This window comes from Stegodyphus dumicola, chromosome 2 (genome assembly GCF_044657685.1).
Source record: "Stegodyphus dumicola isolate Sdum_Otavi_A_Nest chromosome 2, ASM4465768v1".
Lineage (NCBI taxonomy): Eukaryota > Metazoa > Arthropoda > Arachnida > Araneae > Eresidae > Stegodyphus > Stegodyphus dumicola.
The window spans coordinates 273986560-274012097 of NC_140769.1; the positions used below are offsets into that span (position 1 = coordinate 273986560).

The 25538-nt window shown below is 32.4% G+C and overlaps 1 protein-coding gene across 3 annotated transcripts in view; it reads right to left on the reverse strand.

The window, feature by feature from the left end:
- LOC118201014 (uncharacterized) overlaps positions 1-25538 on the reverse strand; it is a 68742-nt gene that overhangs the window by 31621 nt on the left and 11583 nt on the right. For all 3 annotated transcript variants that reach the window (XR_004760181.2, XM_035373027.2, XM_035373025.2), the window contains exons 4-6: positions 21109-22424; positions 13161-13279; positions 7584-7793 (exon numbers count right to left, since the gene is read on the reverse strand). Coding sequence is in view for 2 of the 3 variants with exons in the window: in XM_035373027.2 (XP_035228918.2) it covers positions 7584-7793; positions 13161-13279; positions 21109-22424 (1645 nt within the window). In the remaining variant the exon portion in view is untranslated. The remainder of the gene's footprint in view (positions 1-7583; positions 7794-13160; positions 13280-21108; positions 22425-25538) is intronic.

The window sequence follows — 25538 nt, forward strand, 5'->3', positions numbered from 1 at the left end:
AAACCTGCATTAATTTTCCGGACAACCTAATATCTTGGTTTTACTCTAGATCCCGAATTTACTAGCAACAAGCATGTGGAGGCATTAGTGCTGAAGAGCAGGAAACAGCTTAGTATACTGACGAGATTGGAGTGCTGACGCAGGAACTTTAAGAGCTACTTATTCAGCTATTATCCATTCCATCTTGGAATAAGGCCTTCCTATTCACTGTTGTGCATCTCCAACTAACCTCCAGAAATTGGAGAGAGTACAGCTTAGTGCCTCTCGTGTCATAACTGGCTTACGTAACAGCTGCCCAAAAGATATTGTGATGTTCAGTGGCGTAACTAGAACTCTTGGGCCCCTATGCAAAAAATTTTGCTGGGCCCCTTTCCCAATAAATTTAATGTGGAAAAAAAAAAGCGAAAAGTTTAAAAAAAAAAAAAATTAAGGATTTCAGGAGCCAATGTTTTCATGGTGATTTTTATCACATCTGGATTAATTGTTAAAAAATAAAAGCACGTTTTTAGGGAACCAGTTGAAGCGTACGTAACATGAAAATAAAAAGGAAAATAATTTCCCTTGACCAACTGGTGAAAAAAAAATTTGCTTTAGTCTGGGTATTTGACGTCAGATGATTTTAATTCAGTTACTTAAGACTTTTTGTGTGACTCCGAGAGACAGATTTTTCTCTCCTTTCACTGAGATGCATACTGATAATAAATGAATAAGTCTATATAAAAAAGGAACATCTCGACGAATAGCATTAAGAAAAGGAAGAACGCCTAGATTTGCGGAGATTTTTATATAAAATCCAAGAAGTTTTACATACTAATGTTTCAAATTTTTATATAGAATCTGCGCCTATCTAAGTTTTTTCGCTTAGATAGGCAAACTAATTCGCTAAGTTAGCAAACTTATAAATAATTAGTTATAAGATAATTGATAAACGTACAGTTACAAACATGATTTATGCAATAATATACAAGTAATAAATAAGAACTCTTATAATGTAAATGATACATTTGTTAAATATAAAACATATTTATCATAAACTCCATAAAGAAAACTATTTGAACATACAATTTTTGTAGAAAATATGTAGGGTAAAGTTCTTTTCAGTCTTTTTAAAAAACCTTTTGGTACACTAAACTACTTGAATACATGATTTTTATAAAAAATATGAATGCTAAAGTTTTTTACTGTTTCCTTTTAATTTTCCTCAGTCAGTACTGCTCTTCTTCTCTAATTTTTTTCTCCCTCAATAAGTGTATTGATAACATTGCTGGCCAAAATTCATCATAAAGAAAAAAATCCTTCTTTTAAAATTTGCGTCTCCTAATCTCCTAACCTTCATTTCCGCAAAATTATTTATCAATACTTGGACGTCCATTTTCTCAGCCATCTCAGCTTCAACGCTCAATAGTGAAAGGTTTGACAACCGATCTTGTGTCACACTGTTATTTAAATATGTTTTTATTATTTTCAGTATTGAAAATGACCTCTCACTCGTGGCTGTGGTTACAGGTAATGATAAATACAATATAAGTGAATTGCACACTCCCGAATAACTGCTTGTCATGTCATAATATTTTACCATTGCTAATTTAGCTAAATTCTTAACGGATTTCAAATTTTGGATTTCTGTTCTGAAAGTATTTATAAATAATAAAAGTTGTATTTCCAGTGCAAGCTTTCTTTATATGTTTTCTCTATTTTTGAAACATTATTAATAATTTCCGTATTTGTTAACAATGACAGTGTTTTAGGTTCTTTATTTCTCTTTTATTTTTCAAATTTAGTTTCTATGCCCCATTTATTTGCAATAAACTCAGCGTCTTTCATAATGTCTTCAAACTTGTTTCTCATATCTTGCATATTAATAGAAACGCTTCTTAAATCTTGATGTGCTCCATTCAAGTCGATTGATTTTCGATTGTCAAGCAGATTGATTGGTTGATCGATCCTGCACCACAGCGCAGGATGTGTTTAAAAAATTTTGTTTTTAATTTTGGTCTGTTATGATGTTTCATAATGTATGGAAACATAGATTATATTTCATATTTATCATAAAAATATTTAATTAAATTAATATTAGTAGACATTTGCATTGTTAATGGTGATAATTTTGGATTTTTCAGATAAATGGATTAAAAGTTTAGCTGAATTGAATTTTTAGCAAGTTTTTAGCAAATTTTTGGTAGATGGGTAATTTACAGGTTAAGAAACACTACAGCTCTTCTCTTTTCTAAAGCAAATCAAGTAAAACGAGTTCTGTGCTTTCAGATTTAATTCTCGATTAAGGATTTTAAAGAATTCCTAACCTGCATTTTATCTGCAATTTGAGAAAATTTTGATATGAAAAATGAATAAATATTTATTTACTCATTATTTCAAGTAAAAATATTCATTCATTCCATTTCCTACCTCCATGAGTGAAAAAGTAATAAATTTCAATAAATTAAATGAAAAAATTTTCATTAAATTTACATTGAAAATTAACTGAAATATTTGGCCATTTAATGTTTGAGCATCTGTGTATTTGTAGCCTGTCGTAAAACTCCCCCCCCCCTTTTTTTCGGACTTTGAATTCATTCAAAGATCCCCAAGCCGGAATCTCTCCTAAAGGAAATCTCTTCTTTCCAAATGTGGTGCCATAAATTCTTTGCGTTTCCTGGACTAGAACGGCATTTCAACATGGGGTTGGGCAAAGTCCTTTCATGCCACAACGGCTCAACTTACGTCAATGATTTTGTGTCCTTAAGAAAGAAAAGCATGTATTCTGGAGTTAGCAATTAATACTTATGAATGATTCCCCCCTCCAGCTTAGTGTAAAAGCAAAAATAAATCCACCTTTCACTTTGCCATTTTGTAATGTCAATCGTGCTTCTAAATCAAAAATGTTTCTGTCTCTTACCTTGCCTCTTGGTGCGACTGCACAGGTTGCAGGTATCATCGTTTTTTACATTGTGAGAATTATACATTCAAACATGAAGATTCTTCCTTATTTAATTTCTTTAAAAATAATACAGGGTGAAATTATTTGGTGGCAACAGTTTCAAAAGTGATATGCCGTTTATAGCGAACCAACGAAATACATGTTATATTAAATTCTAAGAATCATTCACATTAAGAAATTAATTTCAAATTGAATATTAGGACTGATTTTTGGACTTGCGTTTAATGTAAAAGCTAGTAAGAGATTCAATATATGAACAAAATTAAACGCTACGGAATGAAATATTATGAAAATTACGAACTGCAAGTAATATACCACGATTTCTCTTAACTTGCAAAGTTCATTCCAAAGTACCAGAATCCTGCCTAGTTACTTCTTTGATTTATACTTAGAAAATATGTCTACTGATTATTCGATCATAAAGCGAATTATACAGAAACAAATTAATATATAAAATAAGTATTTCATAATAATAAATAGTAACAATTAATTTCTACTTCCACAGCTTTTTGATTTGGGATTGCAAAAGAAGAAACCTTGCCTTTCGGGGGGTCGCCTTTAATAATTTTCAGGTTAGAGACTAAGGAATAGAAAAGAAAGTTTCCTATTTTCCGCTCACTGCTATTTCCGCTCGCTGAATTAATTGCAACTCAATTAATTCAAGCTGAAAACTTGACCTCACTGCTTCCCAGTTTATGTTGAAAGGCATAGTAAAAATATCCAATTCTGTTTGAATTCAAAGCTTTTGAATTCAAAATGCAGTTTTTCAAGCCATCTTCATAATTCATAAGCTTCTTTTCATTTACTGAGGGTATTGAATTTAACCTCGGGAAATGAGACAGTTCTTAGGTAGCTGCCCAGCAAAAAGATTAAGTTTAGTTTAAAAGCTTTAAGATGGGCCCAGATATTGTAGATAAATTGATTTTTCCCTTGCATCTTGACATTCAAGTTGCTCATATGACAAAGAAGATATCTGAAAAATGCAAAGTCAAAAAGCCATTCTGTATCTTCTAACATTTTGCACTCCACAAAACACTGTTTCTCATGGAAGAACGACACAATGTTGTCTTTCAGCTGTCAAACTCACTCGGAAGCACATCCTACTTTCGTGTAATACAATGCATCAGACTATTCAGATTGCACGGACTGAAGAAAATCTCGAAATTGCCTTTGGATAAGCCCACCAAATTGAATAGTATTTATAAGCTTCAAGACTGCATCAAGCACAGGTTTCATATTCACTGCAGATTTATACAGAGCATCTTGATGTATAACACAATGTAGAAAGACAACATTGTTCCGAGGATAGTTTTGATTGAAGAGTCCAAGAAATACAGATTTTTCCCCTATCATATTTGCCCCCCCATCAGTCGTAATATTACATAAATTTGTTATAGGCATTTTTAGAGTTAAAAGCCCTTCCTGAAATTCACGAAAAATATCACATCCCGTTGTAGTTCCCTTTAATAAACGCATGCAAGTCAGTTCTTCGGTAAATTCAAAGTTCTTATCAACACCTCTTAAAAATAATACTAATTGAGCAGTATCATTTATATTAGTGATTTCATCCATAGCTAAGGAGCAAAATTTAAACTGGCCAATCTTTGACTCTAACTGTGATGTCAAATTTTTATCGATGTCTTCGATTCTCTACTGTTTTTCGAGATAAGCATAAGCTTATCTTATAACTTAATAAAAATAATTTTGAGACTAAGCATAAGCTTAGTCTCAAAATTATTTTTCTTGTCTGGACATAAAACATCACAAACTTGGAGCACGCATTGTTTAACGAACTGCCCATTACTGAGAGCTTTATTATTTTTAGCAATAGTGTATGCTACAATGTAGTTGCTTCTTGGATACTGTTTACTTTCTTTTTTAAAAAAAATTTGTCAGCCTGATAATTTTTTATAAAGATTTTCTGCATTTTGTTTTCTTTCATATTCGAACATTGCTTCGTAATTGGAATTCTTATGCTCAAATGTGAAATGACGGGAAATGTTATATTCTATGAAGATTGCTACAGCTTCACTGCAGATGACACACACTGTGCTTGATGCAGTCGTGAAGCTTATAAATACTATTCAATCTTTTACAACTGTAAAAAAATATTTTCAGGTCCATTCATCATTAAAAGCACAACACTCTGAATCAACTTTACGTTTTTTTGTAGCCATTTTGGGGTTGAAAAATTTTACGAATAACCAAAACAAGCAATAGCTATGCTATACTTTTAATAATTTCACCACTATTCACAAGTCCGCAATCTTTCCACACGCAATCAATAATATTAGAACTCGCACCAAAAGAAAAAGCCACTGGCTGGAGCTTAAAATGCACAGTCTGCCACATGTGAGGTCTAATTCACTCATATTGGATTCCCGTGCGTCTGCTCTCCAAAAATCAGATAACGCTTGTTGGCGCATAGCTACAGCTATAACTAACAAAGAACTTCTGCTTTTAACACTTTAGCGATTGAAAGCTGTCTGTGTTTGCTATTTCCGTCAATTTTTTTTTTTTTTTTTTTTTTTTTTTTTTTTTTTGTAGAACAGAAATAGAGAAAGTAAAAAGAAAAAAATTATATTTAAACAACAGTAGAAAAGGAGATGGATATAAAATATATAAATATATATTTCTCTTAATGTGCCTCGGACTAGCAACATTAAAATTCTATCCATGGGCTGGATAGAACCTTCCGGCGGGCCAGAGTTGGCCTGCAGGCTGTAATTTGCCCATTCCTGTTTTAGGCAGACCTTCAGCCTCTGAGTCTCAGAAGGAACTCGAGCCTAGTGAAGTATTACAATAAACTTTACAGATATGGTCCCCTAAATTGTACCTCGGATTTATTGTGCCACTGGCATAACAACAAAAGACTTGAGAAACACAGCTCGTTTAGTCAGACTGAGAACAGACACTTACTTGACCTTATGGTAGAATAATGCTTCTTAAAGTAATGCATTGACCCTTCAGTGTGTCTTCCAAGGGTCAGTTTCCATAAGGGTCACAAAGAAAAATTATCGCTGATTTGCCTTCGACAATTTGCCCTTGAAATTATAAATAACATCCCAAACAGCACTACGCTTGTGTATACTGATGGTAACAAAAATGAGGATTCCCACGTTGGCAGTGGAGTACTTATTAGAGATCCCGATGGAATTGTCAAAATAAAGAAAAGAATTCCTGATTTTAGCTCAGTTTTTAAAAGTGAACTCTTTGCTATCGATGAGGAACTGAGCTATATAATGTCATTTTTAGATCCTAAAGCTATCTGGTAATGCCATTCAACATTTGTGAAACTGGTGTACGTTGGTGACAAAATTGGAACTTAAATTCTCACTAAATTAAAACAGTCTTGTCCTCTTGTGATGTGCATATTCAGTGGATTCCCTCACATGTAGACACTTGGGGAAATGAAGAGGCAAAGAAGAGTGCCGAGGAGACTCTGGCTACTTCCAAGTGTCTGACTTACCTTGAGCTGTATTCTACCAGAAAACGTACTGATAAAATGACTTGGCTTGTCCCTCCGACACACTCTTGGTACCGGATTGAAACCCCTGGTGGATCCCTCACTGTGAACTGTAACAGATCCACCCAGATGGCACTCTCCCACTTTCTTAGTGGCCATTAGAAGCCTTGCCTTTCAGGGAGGTCAAAAAACACACCCAATTTGTCCGAAATGTAACAACGAGCAGGCTTCTCTGGCACATATCCTTAGGTGTTTGGGTTTGTTCTACAACGACCTGATTGAGTCTCCTACGCTAGTTTATGACTTTTTGAAGGTGAATAAACTCCTAAACCTTGTCTAGCAGAAGCTGGACTTGAGGATTAGTAACAACAACACAGTAATTTGGGGTAGATAAGCCACCTTGTCTAGTAAATGATACTGACTTTAAAAAAAAGTATAATGGATAAGCTGCACCACGCAGCAGCAAAACATTTTGAAACATGGTGCTTAATATTCATTTAATCAGTAATTACCTTCCATGTTTATGTAATCATCATTAATGATATTTTATAACATTTAAAACATAATCAGCAATATAAAAGTAAAATAAACAAACATCCTGCCTTGAACTTCCCAAAAATGAACTCTGCTGATTTCTAATGCACATGATTTTCATGGGTTCGGTAAACTTTGTTCATCACCATAAACAAAGTTTACAGAACCCACTATTATGAAAAAGAACATGCACTATTATATTATGAAAAAGAACATGTACATTACATAAACAGAATTTTATAATTAAAATAGATTCTATTTATTTATAAAAAACCTTCAAAATCCAACTCATCAATATAAAATTAAATAAATATTAAATTAATTTTAACAGATTATTAAGATCATTTTTAGCATTCTGTTCTGAATTACTTATTTCAACGTGACTATCCTCATTTTCATTTTCGATGATTGGATTTAGATTAAAGGTTGATACAGAACTAATTGCCATGTTTTATCAGCAAACAAGGCAGCTTTCTCATAATTTTAATGGCCAGCAATTTACTTCTGTCACTGTTAAAAAAAAAAAAAAAAAAAAAACCACTTGAACCAGGACAATTTTGCTTATGGTAAGATGGTAAAATTTTTAAATAATTAAAATTTAACTTTAAAAAGCATGTTTAGAAAAAATACACATATAGCCAGTACACTTGAGGTTCTTGATCTGCTGAACAAATGCGGCACTCTGTATCCTCGACGTGATGGTGCCATGACATATGGATTGAATGGCTCTTCACTATCTGATTCTCCAAATGGATCGATGACCTCTTCATGACTGTCTACTGATACATGAAGGCCCATACGAGGGTTTGCATGTACAGAAGAAAATTGAGGACCCATTTCAGCATCAAACTGAGCCTGTGAAAAAATAAAGATTAGTATAAAAAATAGCAAATGCTACTTCTATATACTTAAAAGCAATTTTCATTATCTCTTAATTCATAACTATTGGTAGTTTTAACACCAGAGGCATTATTTTTATTTAATTTAAAAGTCTGATCAAAAAATATTTTTGCACCTAGTCTTCGTCTGAGACCAAACTGACTTCGTCAAATCTGTTTTTAATCCACATTTCAATTAATGGGTCAAATATCTTCTAAATCATAATACACTTGTTAGCAGAATAACAAATTAAACTATTAAAAAAAAAAAAAAAACCATGTGGTTAATATTCTCCTATATTTTTATAAAGTTTACATCATTAATATAATTAATAATAAATGCTTCAATACTGGACATTAAACACGTCTGATATAGAAGTACTCTAATTTTTCTATCCGCATAATGTATAACCTTGATTCAGAATGCCTTGGATCATAAACAAATTTTCTAAATGAAAACTATTTTGGATGATAAATGATGCTTCAAGATACAAACAAGTAAGCTAGCAACACATGATACTCCAAAATACAGTTAATGAGTAAAAGTATATTTATGGGTACCCCTTGGTGAAAATTGGTGATTTTTGGTGGTACGTGGATACCGAGTTTGTGCAATTCCTTGACTTGTTATTTTAGCTTTGTGTACCCAAAATCGCTGCTACACAAAGCCAAAAAAAGTCAAAGAATTGCACAAACTCGGTATCCATGTACACATTGACCTCTTTTCACTTTTAAAAAAATCATAGGATTGCGCTAGGCATTGCACACTCCCTTGACTTTATCCATGTACACATCGACCTATTTTCACTTAAAAAATCAGAGAATTGCACAAAATTGGCATTGCACAATTCCTTTGTCCACGTACATATCGATATATTTTCACTTAAAAATCAAAGGAACGCTAAATTCTAGGTAAAAGTATATTTACGGAACATTCAACAACTCAGATTACCATAAATGAAATAACAACTTCGCGATAATATAATACAAGGGTTCAGTCTACTCTAACCCAGTTAATGTAATGGAAGAAGTGCCCAAAAAAGATGATGATGGAAGGAGAGATGTTCCTAGTTATTTAATACGTAAAATTTGTGCAAAATGAACTAAGGTGTATAGATTCATAGAACATTATAACCTGATAAAGCAGCAATAAGTTGCAGCATGAATATTCACGCGTTTGTTTATCCAGTGACAGTCGCCGCATATGTGTGTGGCGCCGACGTGGAGACAGATCTAATACGGCAGTAACTGTGGAATGCCCTACTGCGCGACAACGTGGCATAATGGTTTGGGGCACTATTGCCTATGATTCCAGTTCACCTCTAGTTCGCATTCAGGGCACTATGACAACCCAACGATACTTGGATAATGTACTGCAGCCGGTGGTAATCCCCTACCTTCAGGGGCTGCCTGATGCAATTTTTCAGCAGAATAACGCTCGACCACACAGTGCTCGCATCTGCCAACATGCTCTGCAAGGTATATATGCTTCCCTGGCCACCGTACTCTCCTGACCCGTCACCAATCGAACATGAGTGGGATGTGATTGGACGCCGTTTGCAGACTCTGCCCCTGCCTCATTCAGAAGACAAATTGTGGCAAATGTTTGAAAGGGAATGGAGAGCCATCCCTCAGGACACCATCCACACTCTTAATGACTCTATGTCTAGACGTGTTTCTTCGTGCATCGCTGTCTGCGGTGGTCCTACATCCTACTGAGCCGATGCCGTTCTCGCTCTGTATTCTGACTATCATTTTGAAATAACGATCACTTATTGCTGCTTGCTGTCTCTGTCTTTTTTCCAAATTTTGTCACTTTCTGACCACTCCTTCTTGGTGTTGCATTTTCAATGTCGAGCAGCGTATATCTGTATCACAAGTTCCAGCTGTTAATGTTAGATATTGTGATACAGGAAGGCTTTATCAAGCTGTAAAAGATCTTTTTATACGAAGAACACTCCAATAAGTAATATCATTGGCTTTGGGAGTGATAATTTTGCCACAATGGTAGGTACTAAGAGTAGTCACTGCCTAAAAAAGTTATAATACATGAAAACACAAATATATCTGTATCACAAGTTCTAGCTTGATGTTTAAAAACTAGATGTTGTGTTAAGCCACCTTTTGTTTTTATAAACAAAAACATAAATTAACAGTTATTGCTGTAAATTTCTGACACATTTTGAAAAATAAATGATTAAAATTTGGGATATGCTTTCTACAGCACAGCAAATTATTTTCAAAGTTATGGAATTTTACCATCAAAAGCAAGATGTATTAATAGACATGATAGGATCAGGAGAATATGGCCATGACACATGGTATAAATACAGGAGACAATCGAGAGTTGGACTTTCCAACTTTAAGAATGGCAGGAAAAGAAACAAATAGATAACGAGTGCAGAACATTTAGAGCAATGGAGATATCATTATTTCATGATTGAGTCAAGTAATAAAGCAATGTGTGTATAATTTTCAATAAAACAATATGTCCTAAAAGAATACAGTAAAAAACATCGTTATAAGACTGAACAACCTCAGAATTACTTCAAATTCACAGGAATCCTATGGTTAAAAAAATATAAATCTTTGAAATCCAGGTTGAAATTTCAGCAGTTGTTGTTTGACAATGGAAATGAAAGCAGCAACTCATGCTAGTTTCTGCATAGTTAATTCAATAACGAAATATGAAAAACTATCTAGTGACTATGAATTGATATGAATTGACTATGATATAATCAAGGATTGCATCATAGCAGCAAAAGAAATATATCCAGAAATAGTTTATTTAGTTATTAACATTAGTTTGTCAGTAAACACTGCAGCTCGAAAAGCAGATGATACCGCAGAAAACATATTAATTACACAACAAAAAATCAGCACTCTCTTTGGCCCTGGATGAGTCAACAGATGTTACCGTTCAGGTGTTACTTTTTATTCGCAAGACATAAAAATTATGAAGTTAATGAAAGGCTTCTTGATGTTCATGGCATTCACGACATGGACTCTGGAGAATATATTTTTAAAGGATTCAAAAAAAATCTTCAATGTAACTTAAAGTCAACAACTTCCAACAACTTAAAGTGTACCACTACTGATAGTCTTGCTTTTCAGATTTTGATGCAATTGGAAACATTAAGATTTTCCAAAATACTTCAATGCCAATACAGAAAGGCTTGCCCCTGAATTTCAAATGGAAATGACTGATTTGCAGAGTAGCGATATTTTTTTAAAGATGAATATTTAAGCTCATCATTGCTGGAATTTTATAAAGGTCTTCAGCTCACACATTTGGATCAGTTGCATAAATTTACTCTTGGCATTTTTGCCAATTTTGGAACTATATATCTGTGTGAAAAACCAGTCTCCAAAATTAAATACACAAAAAATATTTATGATCCAAATTAACTGATGAATATTTGAAGTCACTGTTGATAATTTCCACTAGTAAATTTGATCCACAACTACAAACAACTGTGAATGGAAAGTTATAGCTACAGAAATCTCATTGCAAGTTTTAGGATAAATCTCATAGTTTGGTATTTACTAGTCTTTAGAATGCTTTTGGCTGCCAAATGTATTTGCGTTATGTTTCGGAAATTGATTTGCAACGTGATTGAGGACATGATTGAGGACAATTCAATTACTTTAAAATTGACGGAAATTGTAACAAAAACAAAAAAACTTTAACCAAGACTTTTTTCCTAAAGAAATATATTTAAATCAGCATGGTTGGATCAATAATTATAGTTAAAATGTTCAATTTCATTAAGTATGTCAGTTGTATTTCTTAATTGATCATTAAATAAAAGCATTTGATTATCATTTTATACAATTTACTTATACATTACACTGCACAGTATGAATACAATTTACAATACATTGCACAGTATGAATTAGGGAATTTAGCAAATTAAATTATTTGAATTTTTTCCCACAGCAGTTGCTGCCATAATTATGAGTCATGGTTTGGGAAAAGACATGGTCTTAAAGTGCCTATTCGAAAATAACAAAATATAATGAGCTGAAGCAGAATTAAAAAATCAAAACATTTTGTACATACTTAGTAATTTCTAAATGTACAAATGCTATATGAAATCAGCTGTAGAAGTTATTAGCATGCACATCATATCAAGCTGAATGTGTTTCAGAACCTTGCATAATTTTGAATATCTCATGCACAAAGAACCGCAGTTAAGTTAATGTTAATTTTCTATTAAGTTCCTATTTTTTTTAAATCTAAAATGTACAGTAATATATTCAAACTAATTTGTGTGCTATTTCAATTAGTTGGTACAATAATGATTCACTGAACCTGACATAAAGCTTCACATCACACACACCAGGACAAAAATCATTTAGCAAATACAGTTCAAGTTAAAAAATTTTAACATCTTATATGCACATGCATTTACTTTATGCTTTAAAACTTAAAAAAAAAAAAAGAAAGTTTTCAAATTTTGCATTACACCCAAGGGGACTCTTTTTTTTTTTTTTTTTTTTTAAAGCATTTTGTTATCTTTATTTATTAAATATGTTCTTCGCACTTAAACCATAAAATTTACTAAATATTATATTCTTAGTAAAATTCAATTCAACAGCAATATCACAAAATAATTTTAAAATGAGCATATCTTCAGAACTTTTGATACACAGTCTCGTGCACTGGAGTTTTTTTTTTTTTTTTGTTGTTGTTGTTGTTGTTGTGTGTGTACAGTGTTGCCATTGCTCGCTTTGAAATCATTGAGTTTGTTAATAAAAAATTCGTTAAAAGTTTTACAAAATATGAAATAGATAATAAAACAAATTCCAAATTTGGGCTTTCAGATGCCCATATTCAGGCGGAAACGTACATTATTCAAAATTTGATGGCTCTAGCTACCATCAAATTTTGAATAATGTAATATTTGAATAGTTTTATCAGAATGCAAGAAACATACATACATTTATGCAGATTCTTCATTATTTAATTCCTTTAAATATAATACAGGGCTGTAATATTTGTTAAAAACAGTTTCAAAACTGAACAGATATTTAAAGTTTTCAACGCAAAATGCCAAAACGAAATTAATAGCCCTTCTGGGCTAAAAAGATTAAACTATAGCTGTAAAATGAAAATTTTTCATCATAGTTTTACATAAATACTAAAAAACATTCCAGAAGCGAATTTTTATTTCTTATCACTTTTTTCAGTGTGCACTCTGATACTGCTCAAAATATACTTGTAAGGAATAATTCAAATGACCTAACTAAACAGGAATTTTAACCTATATAATCAGCTCATTACAACTCATAAAATGTTTGCTTTTGTTACAGACATTAAAATTCCACTATAAAAACTTACTTGCAGTATTCGAGCTATTCTTTCATCTTCTTCCACCTGCCGAACTTGCTCTACGGGATCAGGAGAAAATGACACTACTGTAGGCTGACCACGAGATGTTCCCCTCCCATGTAATCTATCTGTATTTGAGATTTTAATAATACAATATTTTAATTCTATTTTTCCACATGCTACATCACATTTTTTTAAAATACTATTAATCAAAAACGTATATTAAAAAATGTCACATATGAAAGGAAATAAATTAAGAACTACATTTCAGATATGTATTTTATTCTATGGAAAATATATTTAAAGTAAAATTTTGAAATATTTGAATTTTGATGTCGCATAAGGCACTACTTTTTCAGAAATATTCTCTTGGTAAAACTACACACATTTATATAGGTTAATGCTAACACTTGCTCCATTTCATCTAACCAATTAATCTAAAGAATGAAGTAAGAAGATAAATATAAATAATTCTTATACAGCTTCATAAATATACATATTTATTTATTTAAAACTTTCTTAATTAATTCTTTTCGGTACTCTTTTCTTACCAGGACCGGATTAAGAAATATATGCATGTATATATGGATGTATGTGTACATGTATTTGCATGTATATACATTTATGTATGTATGTGTATACACACATATGCACATACATACATACATTTATAAATTTGGTCCAAATAACAGAAGCATACCTTCTAAATCAATAAATATATTAAACATAATATATATATATATATATATATATATATATATATATATACTGCAATCAAGTATGTTCTAGCTACTTCTCATTGAATGAATTAACTCATATTGAAACTGAGTTATTTAATCAGGCAAATATGCTTTTATTTATTCTACTTATGGTGTTTGTGGCAATAGTAGGAAGTTCATCAATTTTTGAACTACTTCCAACATCCAGTTTACCATCGAGTTTATATTTTCTACACGCAGTCTTTGTGAACGACAATGAGGAGATTTTTTTCCAAAATTTGATTTAGATTTTTCTTTTAATTTAATGTTTAAATAATTTCCATGCATATATTTATTTAACAAACAAATTAAAATATCTCAGAAATTTACTTGTTTTCATCATCAGATAGAGTGAGAAAAAAATCTTTTTAATAAAATTTGTATCAATTTTTAAAATTTCTGATTTTTTTATAAATTTTGGAAAATTACTTTGTACTTTTAAATATTAGACCTTTAAGATTTTAAAATTTTCACAATTAAGTTGTATTTACACAATTTTGAACATTTTACAGATTCTAAGAGATCAAAGAATAGAATAGAGTGATAAAAAGAATTAATTGGCAATTTACTGCATTTTTTTTAATATGCTACTCAGCGAAACAGTATTACTTCTTCCTGCATCAATGCTGAGAAATATTACTTATTGCATCGTAATGATATCTACTATATCATCATCATTTACATTTTTTTTCCTATTTCATAAATCTACATACATTTTTTTCAGCATTTCATTTTAAGAAATTATATTTTCTTAATTTTACTGTGGGTTGTGCATGATATATTTTTTTTATTAATGGAATCTCAGCCTATGAAACCATTTGAAATGCTACAAGAATATTTTTTAGCCACGCGAAATCTTGTGCATACAGATTCTACTGATGATTCTTCTCTGACTGAGTATGTTATAAACTGCATTCTTGATTCATCAAACAAAATAATTTTATATGGCTGTAAAATCCATTCCTGAATTTAAAGGAAAATTGAAGATTTACAAAAAAAAAAAAAAAAAAAACCTCTTTAACAGTTCAAAACATTTGAGGCAAAATACTCAGAGGAAACCTCATAATTCCCAATGTTAAACTTGATAATAAACGTACATCAGACACTCAACCAGTATGCTATTCCTATGGTTTAAAAGGGCATAAAAGTGTCAATTGTCTGAATAAATCTAATGGCAAATTTTTTTATGGCTGCAAAAATTATAGTCATGTTTATGCCAACTTGTCCCCCAAATTATGGTAGTTCTACCATGGAATCTGCTCCTAAATGTTCTACACCTGATGGCACTGTAAACGAACTTTCTGTGCAAAATTTTTACAAACACGCTGTGCATGTTGATATTCAACTTGCAGGAACCCCATTAACTGCACTATGTGACAGTGGGTCCCAAGCCACGCTGATTAATGAGGAAACATACCGTAAGATTGGTTCTCCACCATTACATCCCTCCAGAATTATGTTCTCAGAAAGCGGAGACACAGTTCAAAGCATTAGATTCTTTCAGGATTCCATTAAAATTGAAAACACTATTTTACCTGCTAAAATCCATGTAAGTAAAAGACTGTGATTCCTCTTGACGTGACTTTTTGCATTGAACTGACTTTTTGCAACAAACTCAGTTCACATTTGATAAAGACGGTATTCTTTTATGCAATAGTAATTATGATCAAATTTTTGTTAACCGCTTGCCTGATTATCCTGAGTTATCTCGGGTTCATATATATTACAGTTAATTATTATCCCGTCAAAACTCAGGCGAAGCAGAATTTGTTAGTACGATTTGTTTTATCACGGCTCTACTCGGCCTGGAGGAAATGGAAGGAAATATTCAGCTTTGATTGGCAGTTTGTGAAATTTTGTTGGTTGCGCGGTTCTTTTCAAGGGACTGGTCATGTGTTTCCTTATTATAAAGTATACTTCGGCTTGTAGATTAGTAATACATAAAGAAGGATACATGCGTTGAAAAAATAAAATAATGGTGATGATTTTTCAGATAGTGATTATGAAGAGGTGAAAAAAAAAATATTTAAAAACAAAATCAAATCTAACGAGACACTGTACTCTATGTTCCCTTGAAAGAGATTCCAGTGGTAAGCCAGTAAGAAAAGAGACCACATAGCAGTGTAGAATGTCAGGTATCATTTTGTCTTGTCCCTTGTTTGAAAAATTTTGCTCAAGATAGTACACTAATATTAAAACTAAATGCTTTCACACCTTCAAAAAATTAAAAATAACTTAAACGACATATTTTGATTCGTTTCGTTGTATTTAATAATAAAATAAAAAATTGTGATGATTTTTTGTAATTTTTTTCAAAAAAATTTGTAAGGGAAAGCAGTTAATGTTGCTAATGTTACAGATGATCAAACCTTTCCATTTGATCTTTCACGCATCTCGAATTCTGATATTCACGAGGAAATGCAACATATTGTTACTCCTTACAAACCACATACAGTTAACACGGACATGAAAGAAAATGAAAATCAATTAAAGAAAATAGTTAAAGATGAAGATGATGATGCCAAATTAGAATTCAATTTGAAGGATGACGACATGGATGATGATGATGATGATGATGACAATGACAAAGATGATGCTTTTGCTGAAGATGATGTTTACAATGACAATGATGGCAATCATGAAGCTAATGATGATGAGGAACAAAATGTGCAGAATACTGAAGAAACTGTGAAAAAAAAAAACTGAATCAGCTTAAACAAGTATGTGCTGAACAAGCAAAAGAGGAAACACCTGCTAAAAGTACAGAAACTAGAGAAAACTCCGAAAACGGAAAAGTCTCCGAACACTGAAAAGCTTCTTTTTTCACAGAAGACTCTTGATGATGAAAGCAAAAGATGCAAAGAAACGAAAGGTATTATATGCATTTTTAGTATGTGTGTGTGTGTGATTAAGGCAAAGCCTCAAGGGCTATCTGCCTAAGGGGATGGATGCCTTCGTGGGGAAACTGGCTCGTATACACGTTAAACATGGGGGAAAAACACCAAAACGCCTATGCAGCCAGCCCGTTCGTGGGATTCGAACCTCGGACCAAACACCAGCGTTCAGCAACTTTATAATTTGGCTGCTGGTGGGCTATATGCATTTTTAGAATTTAATAGTGAAGCTGAGGAAAACCACAATTGCAAGAGAAAAAATTATGAAGTCAGCCTGTTACAGTAGATTTTGCAGGTGTGAAAAGCAAAAATAGACCAAAAACAGCAAGGGAAGATAAGAGATATAATCTAATGAAATTACTTGTCTCTGACATTCCAGCCAATTCTACAATTAAATTTTTTCCAAAAGCATCTTAGATAACTTTAAATTTATCACCTGTTTATCGATACGCTACAATAAGTTACATACATGAAAAAGATGCAGTTGAAGCTTTTGAGGCAACAAAGAATGCTGAAATAACTGGCAAAAAAAATTACTGTTTTATATTCTTTAGCTGCTTCACACCCCAAGAGAGGAAAGAAAAGGGCTTGGAAGCACAAATGAAAAAAACTTCAAAAGACTTCAAAGAAATTGGAGACACAGCAAGATGATGAAAAAGATGCTTTAAGTATTGAAGCTCAATAAAACACACTCCATATAAGAAACGTCGCGAACCTGCTCATAAAAACAAGCTTAGAGACTAAATGGCAATCAATACAACCTTGACTGAAACTTCGTCCTAGATACGCCATGAAGACCCCACCATAATATCAATTTCTGTTGATAAGATAAAATGGCGGTGCACAAACTAAGCATTCACCACAAAGATACTTTTTCTGCTTTTTTTTTTCAGATCATTTGTCCTCTTCTCAGCCACAAATGTCTGGTCCGTCGGGATGCCCGAGTGGGCACAAAGATTTTTCTTGCACCCGAGATTGGCAACACGGTCACCAATTGAGGTCACACTACTTCTTCTGCAAGTCGTGTGAAAAGGATTCAGATGATTCTGCCACTGAGACGAGAGCAGAAGTAGCACGATGACGCAATTTGACAGAGCAATAGAACTATGGACTGTTTTGTGATACCGTTTGACGTGATGTCACCCCATTTGTGTGATGCTACGGACTCTCTTTTTCGTCTTACTTCTTTTCATTTTTCTATGTTCTCTTCGTGTTAACTATGTTCATGTGTTTTTGTCATTAAAATACTACACATCATTAATGGCATTATCACTGGAACACAGTAAAATGACATGCTACATCAATATTTATTTTGTAATTACGCAACTTGATACAAATAAACACCTTTTGTTGACAGCACTACAAATCTCAAAACATCTTTTTTCCCCCTATTTCAGGCCTTTATAAGTCGATCAGCCGCAGCTGGCACAAGTACTTTATTCTGTACTCACATATATATAGTATGAGCAATATATTGCCAAATTGGTTTTGAATTAATTTTGTGTCATTCAGAATTTTTTAAGTTTTGATAAAATTTCTGCATCCCCTAAATTTAGCTACATGGGATTGCAACTCATACTTTGAAAAGCCTTGTTCCATAAAACAGATAAAGTAAAAATTATGAAAAGCATAAAAATAATATAAAGCAATAAAGTAAAAATTATGACATCTGAACTGAAGAAACACAGTTTGAAGGCTCAAAAATTATATTTGTAACTTCACTCAGACTCGTTTACAACTCGGACAGAATTAATGTCGACTGAATGGAAAAAAATAATAATAACAGATATAATTAACCCTCTAAGTGGCAAGGCCGTATATATACGGCCTAGAATATTTATTGTAATATCTGTAAGAACGTATATATACGCCCATATTAAAATATGTCAACGAAATTAAGGCAATATATCAAAAGAAAACAAATCCAGGTATGAAATACCATGAGAGTTTTTGCATTAAAATCAAAAAAATAATTTGTTCTCATAGTAGTTTTGGGAAATTTGTGCTTTCTTAGAGAAAACCCTGGCCGCCCAGAGGGTTAAGTTTGTCACGCTTGGGTATTTCTGTTTTCCATATTCTTTTAATCAGAATAATTTAGCCCGAAGCTTTACAAAATCAGTTTTTCTGTTTCTGCATAAGAATAACTTTTTTTGTGTAAGACAAACTTAGTTTTCTCACACAAGAAGTTTGACCTCAAATTAAAATTTACAGAGTTTAAAAGTTTTAAATTTATGTAATCTGAACAATACATTCGCTCCAAAACAAAATTTGAAAAAGATTTTGATTTTACATATTTTTCAGAAATTCCAGACTTAATAAGGTAAAAAATCCGGAATTCAAGCTATATTTGACCAAAATCAATTGATTACAGCTTTGGAGAAGCACTTATTTTGGTATTTGCACAAATCACAGTTTGGACAGACATCTCAAGCAAATTATATACAAACGACAGGCTTCAGCCATATTTCAATACAATATACTCGCTCACTAGAAGGCACACTACCAAAAAGTCAACTCTGAAATTTATATGAGAGAAAAAACAGCTGTGCTATAACAAAAAAAGGTGAATATTTAGGTAAATTTTACAAACAGCTCTGCATTAGAAGCAATAGTGTTAATTCTAGATTCAATTCACTGCACTTTATATCTGATACAGTCAAAAGTCATTAATCTGGACTCATCAGGACTTCGGCGATTCCGGGTTATCGATTTTTCCGGATTATAGATCATCAGTTTAAATCTGGTAAGATGGCATGCAGAAATTATAAAATTAAAAATATGAAACCGTAATTTATGAAATAAAGAACAATTATGATCTAAATGGTATCAAAATTTACAAAAAAAAAGCTTAATATTTATTTGTTTACTTTATTAAACATTTCTTTCAATGTAAGTTGTTTAAGTTGCTTCGTTTTTTATGTGATAATACTTTCTCTTTAATTCTATAAACTGACATAATTTCTTGTTCAGTTACAAAGTTCCGCTGTTCAAGTCCTATAATTGCTGTGTCGAGAATACCGACTAATTTGCAATTGAAATTTTTTCGTTTTCGAAGAAAGTGACCTCTGTGTCACTTTCTTCGCTATCGGAAGCAAATTATAATGACGAGGAATTTGATTTAAATCATATCAAAGATGGAGTACATCCAGATGAAATACTACATTTAGTAAGGAATTCTAAGCCAAATAAAATAAAAACATCTGCCCTGAAGATAAGGATAGTGCTGACAGATCAACTTCCATTTCATTGCGCGCCGCGACGTTCCCCGCCCCCCACACAAGGAGAGCAGCGTGAAATTGATAAACAGATTTCGGAATGGTTAGATAAACAAAGGATATGCCTTTATCCATTTTTTACAGCAATTCCACTTTTTGTTTAATGGACTTCGAATCATACTTTTGTTTTGTAGATCCTTTACATATTAGTAAATATATATCAGAAATTCTATTTGACATAGTTGAAAGTTCAACCTTACTTTTATAAAATTGCTCTAACAGTCTGCAAAAAATAATAAGCCGAATCCAATTCGAAGATTAAGGAACAACACAATCTGCAACATTAACTGAATTAGATAATTTTAGCTTAGCTTATACCATCCGTTAAACATTAAACGCGAATTCGTAAACATATTTTGCGCATGCGCACACGCATATTCGCAGCCATAAAGGTCTTACGCGCATGCGTCAACGCGACACATGCGCAGAAAGTTTGTAGCTTTGAGGTCTGTATTATAGATCATTTCGGATTATGGGTGTCCGATTTAACGAATTATTAAAAGTTGTGCACTTCACAAATCGGAACAAAGTGCATATTAATGATACATCTAAAATTAAAATACATAAAAGCATTACTTATGACCATTACACATCATATTTCAGAAGTCTGCAGACACTTTAAAAAATTTATTGTAGCCAAACGAGTAGTATGACAAAGTAACGAAGCACATAATTTCAGAGAATAAAATTGTAAGTTTTCTTCAACATTACTCATTTTACAAACACTGTATGTGGGAACCATGTGTGATCCTAGAAATGTCAACACAATAATCTAACTCTTGCCACATGTGGCACAAAGTGTCTTGGTTGTAAAATGAGTGTTGTTTAAAACTTACAACTTTACTCTCTAAAATTATTTACTTTGTTAATTTGCAATGCTACTTGTTTGGCTATAACTTATTTAAACATATTTTTAAAGTGTTCCCGGACTTTTGGAACACACTGTATTTATTTACAGTAAGCCAAACAATACTGTAGTTTGTCTATATGCAAATAAAAATAACCTAGCATAAATATACATGAATATTACCTATTGCTCTAGGAACACCTCTTCGTTGTTCATTATTTCTTGCTGTTGTAGTAGAGAACACAACACTTATTTCATCTTCAGAACTACTATCACTAACAGATTCATTGAAAACTGCAACTAAAGGATCAGGGTGATTTTTACACGATTCGTTTGCCTTCCTGCTATCGCATGCTTCTGCGCTAGTTTCTGTATCAGAGTAAGAGTTTGCAGTGAAAAATTCAACCTCACTACTATCTTCTGCATCAAACAAATCTGGATAAGATGCAGCAAGATTGAGTTTATCTTTTCGTGAGCGAGTAGAACTCGGTGGCCTGCCTTTGCTACAGCTTATTCGCTGATGAGAGCGCAAACTTTTTGGATGTGGTGACCCAGATCTGCGGGAGCTCCTCTCAATCCCATTAGCACAACTTCTTCCTCGACGAGATGTGCTAGCAGTACTATTGCTGGGTCCATATGGATCAACGGATACACTAGTTGATGGCAAATTACTTCTGCAACCAGAATGAGTATTATGAGACTTTTTCGACAGACCCTTATTTTGATTCTTAGAGCTCGATGCAGAAGAAAGTTTACGAGATTCATTACCATAACCACGGAAATGTGATATCTTTGATGATTGCAAAGTTTCATAATGTTTGTTATTTTGACGCGAGTCACCACAGAAAAATGTCTTATCTGCATTACTGGCAGGAATGGCATCCAGAGATTTTTTTTTGCCATTAGTTAATTTTGAATCTTCACTATCTGATGATGAAAATACTCGCGGACGACTACGATAGCCAATATGCCAACTGTCCTCGTCTGAATCATCACTATCAAGAACTTTCTTTATTTTACGACCCAACACTTTCCTGTTGAAATAAAAGAGATCTGGAGATTGACGTCCTCCTTTCAAGGCTCCATTCTGCATAGTTATTTTAGAGTCATCGTCACTACCACTATCTATAAATTTAACACTATTGCTTACAGTAGCAGGATTTTCACGAGACATTCCAGGTTCTGATGATGAGTTACAAGGATTATTTTTTAACGTCCTAGAGCTATGATCCGGTTTTTGAAACCTTTTATTGTGGATACGAGTCTCTAGATCAGAATCTTCAGAGTCTGCCTGATTATTTACATTATCTTCATATGTTTTATCAGGACATAAACGCAACTCAGCTTGCTTAGATGGCCAATATCCACATTTATTAAATTTCATTTCATCACACCATAATGGAGTGGGAAGATATCTACCTCCAAAGCATGTACGTTTAGTATAAATGTTCTCTGTATTCCTTTCACTTTGCCTCTTTTTATTTGAATGCTTGTGTGAACTGAAAAGAAAAAAAAAAAAAAAAAATCAACAATCAGATACAAAAATTAAATTAATTACTTTTAAAACTTATTAACATATCATATTCAGAAAAGACATTATTTGAAAAGGTAAATACTTTAATTATCACAAAAACAAGTTTGGAGAATTACTACAAAATACACTTTTAAAATTCCAAAATTTCAAAAATCTAAAGTAACTTCCTCTCCTTTTTTTTATATATAGTAACGAAACATAACATTATATTAAGACACAATAACACGCCGAATAAATACTAATTCAGAAGTCAAACAACAAAAATCAGCGTTATTTCAAAATTTTCACAGGACTAGTTTCGATGGTTTTACCGAATCACCAGCCTCAGCTGCAAAATCGCAAATGGGTCACTCATCATCCATTTGCGATTTTGCAGCTGAGGATGGTGGTTCGGTAAAACCATCGAAACTAGTCCTGTGAAAATATAACGTTGATTTTTGTTGTTTGACTTCTGAATTAGTTATAACATTGTATATTTTCTATGTTTCATAATCACTGTCTTAAAAAGTCTTTTTGCCAGTAGTGTTCAAAATGGTTTTACATGTAAGCACAAATCTCTTGCTGCAATTATGATATATTTTACAAACGACAAAAAAAAAAAAAGCCAAAGAAATTTCTTTTTTTTAGTTTATAGGAAGACATTGAAGAGAGCAATGCAGGTGTTCAAAGAAGCTAGGCTTAATAGAGCATGTGTTATCATTTAAATACATTTGTCGAGAAAAAGTACTCTTATTCATGCGAATAGCTGAAATTCAGTTTTTGGAAACTTCATGAGGTAAACCATCTGTAGTGTATAAGGAACATACCTATCATTTTAAACAAAAACATATGTCTGGAAACTCAAAATGGGTATATTGAAAATCAAATTCTTTTGGAATTGCTACTTAATGAAAATAATACGTTTATTAAAAAAAAATAAACATTTGTATGGCCTGGATATTGTTAAGTTCTAAAATCCATTGACCTACACAAGAAATGGATTTGGACAGAGTTAATCTCTATATAAAAAATTTATAAGGAGTCATTTTTCAAAGCTATGGATTTTTAATTAGACAGTTAAATTGTTTGTTTATTTTACAGGTTTAAACAGTAAACACTTCTTTGACTTGTCAGACTGCAATCTCATGTAACCAGTTTCCAATATTTTGATTTATTATAAGTAGGCTGATATTCTGGTCAAGACTGGAAGATTACAAGATGTAATATTTATAATGTCTGTTATAAAATATAGTAACAACTTTTTAAACATTCATAAATTAAAATCTACTTAACATCTTGAGAAATTAAAAACTGGAAAAAATTGGGGCTCTGTTTTAAAAGCGACAAATTGGGCTAAAATCTTACAAATTAAGGAAAATAATTTAATTCCAAATTTACTACATTTATATATTTAGCTACGTTATGGTCTGAGGAAAAACATTTAAGTCAAACTGCAATCCATACATTGTAGCTCTTCCATTTCAAGTTTTGAGTAATGATTTGGTTATTTTAATTTTGTCAAATTCGTATATGGCACACTGTGGAAAAAAAGGGAGAGTTCAACATAAACAGTTCTATTGGACCAATTGAAGAAATTCAAATTGCGTTTTTGATGTTTCGAAAGCACGACTTAGGATATACATCCTATATATATAATTTATTTATTAAATAATATTAATTGATTATATTATCTCCTAAGTATAATTATAGAAGGATTACCCCATATTTCGATTCTACAACTCAATTTATACCTAAATATTAAATTTTGGTGCAAAATGTATGGAAAAATTCAAAAATTCATCTTGGCGTACGTTTTTTCAGTTTTCGCCAAGAATAATTTATTTAGTGAACTTCTTAATTTATAGCAATCTATTTTCCTTTCATTGTAGACCAGCAGAAAAAAAAAAGTCATTGTTCATACTTTCAAAAAATTTTAACAATGTGCATAAACCACATTTGATGTTTCTATCACTTTTAACAAATATGCCAACTTTCAAAATGTGCCATCATGTATATCTCAAACAATTTTGAATTAAAAAAACTAATTTTTTGCAGGTATGCCTAGATATACATCTACTTTAAGATGATGTTAAAAATTTTATATGTTATAATATAAAAACATTTAAAAATACAAATTTAAAAAATAAATTATAAAAAATGTACAAATTACATTTGGATGAAGTCTAAGTTTTGAATGCTGAAAGAAGGCATCAAGTAATTTTAATAAAAAAAGAGATACTGTAATTTCTGGAAGAAACGTCGCGGCGTTTACGTGTTTAAAACTTAAATTTTCAGCGGGTGCGGCATTTAGGTGCACTAAAAATAAAACATTTCCTATGATGGTCATTGTACATAGTTTGGATGGTCTTGTCATTGTGCATAGACTGGTGCTGTTCCCACACAAAAGACCACTCAGTTGCTTTTTGCGAACATTATTTTGTTTACATTCTTTCCCTTGAACAGACCTACATGCCTTATTCACCCTAAACGAGATCTCAGAACAATAACATTCTTCCCTCTTTCAAATCAACATTCTCATCAGTTTGAATAGCCTCTCTCCTCTGCCATTCGATGAATCTTCCAGGACCCATCCTCTCCCCACCCCTGCCTTTTCTGCAATTTTTTTCAAAGGCGGACACGACTCCACCTGCCTCGCAATAAGGAACTCTGATGTATTTTCCCTTCAGCATGAATGGATTTTTCTTGGCATTCTGCCAGATACAGATCCCATCAGTTTGGGTACAAGTACTTGTTGGATAATTTTTAAGAAGGGAGCGGAAAATTTTTGAAAATGTCCCTAAACGGCACAGAAGCTATACTGCTGGTTTTAAGCTTAATGTAATTTCACGTGCTGAACAAATTAGAAATCGAGCAGCAGCTCGAGAGTTTGAAGGGGACGACAGATGTATTCGACGTTGGAGAACTGAAAAAGAACTTCTTAAAAATATGTCACAACAGAAACGAGCTAAAAGAAGTGGTACTGTAAGGTGGCCAAATCTAGAGGACGACCTTGCAAACTGGATAAAGAAGCAACGAGGAAAGGGAATGGAAACTTCGACTGTAAAAATTTGCTTACAAGCAAAATTTATAGCAAAACAAA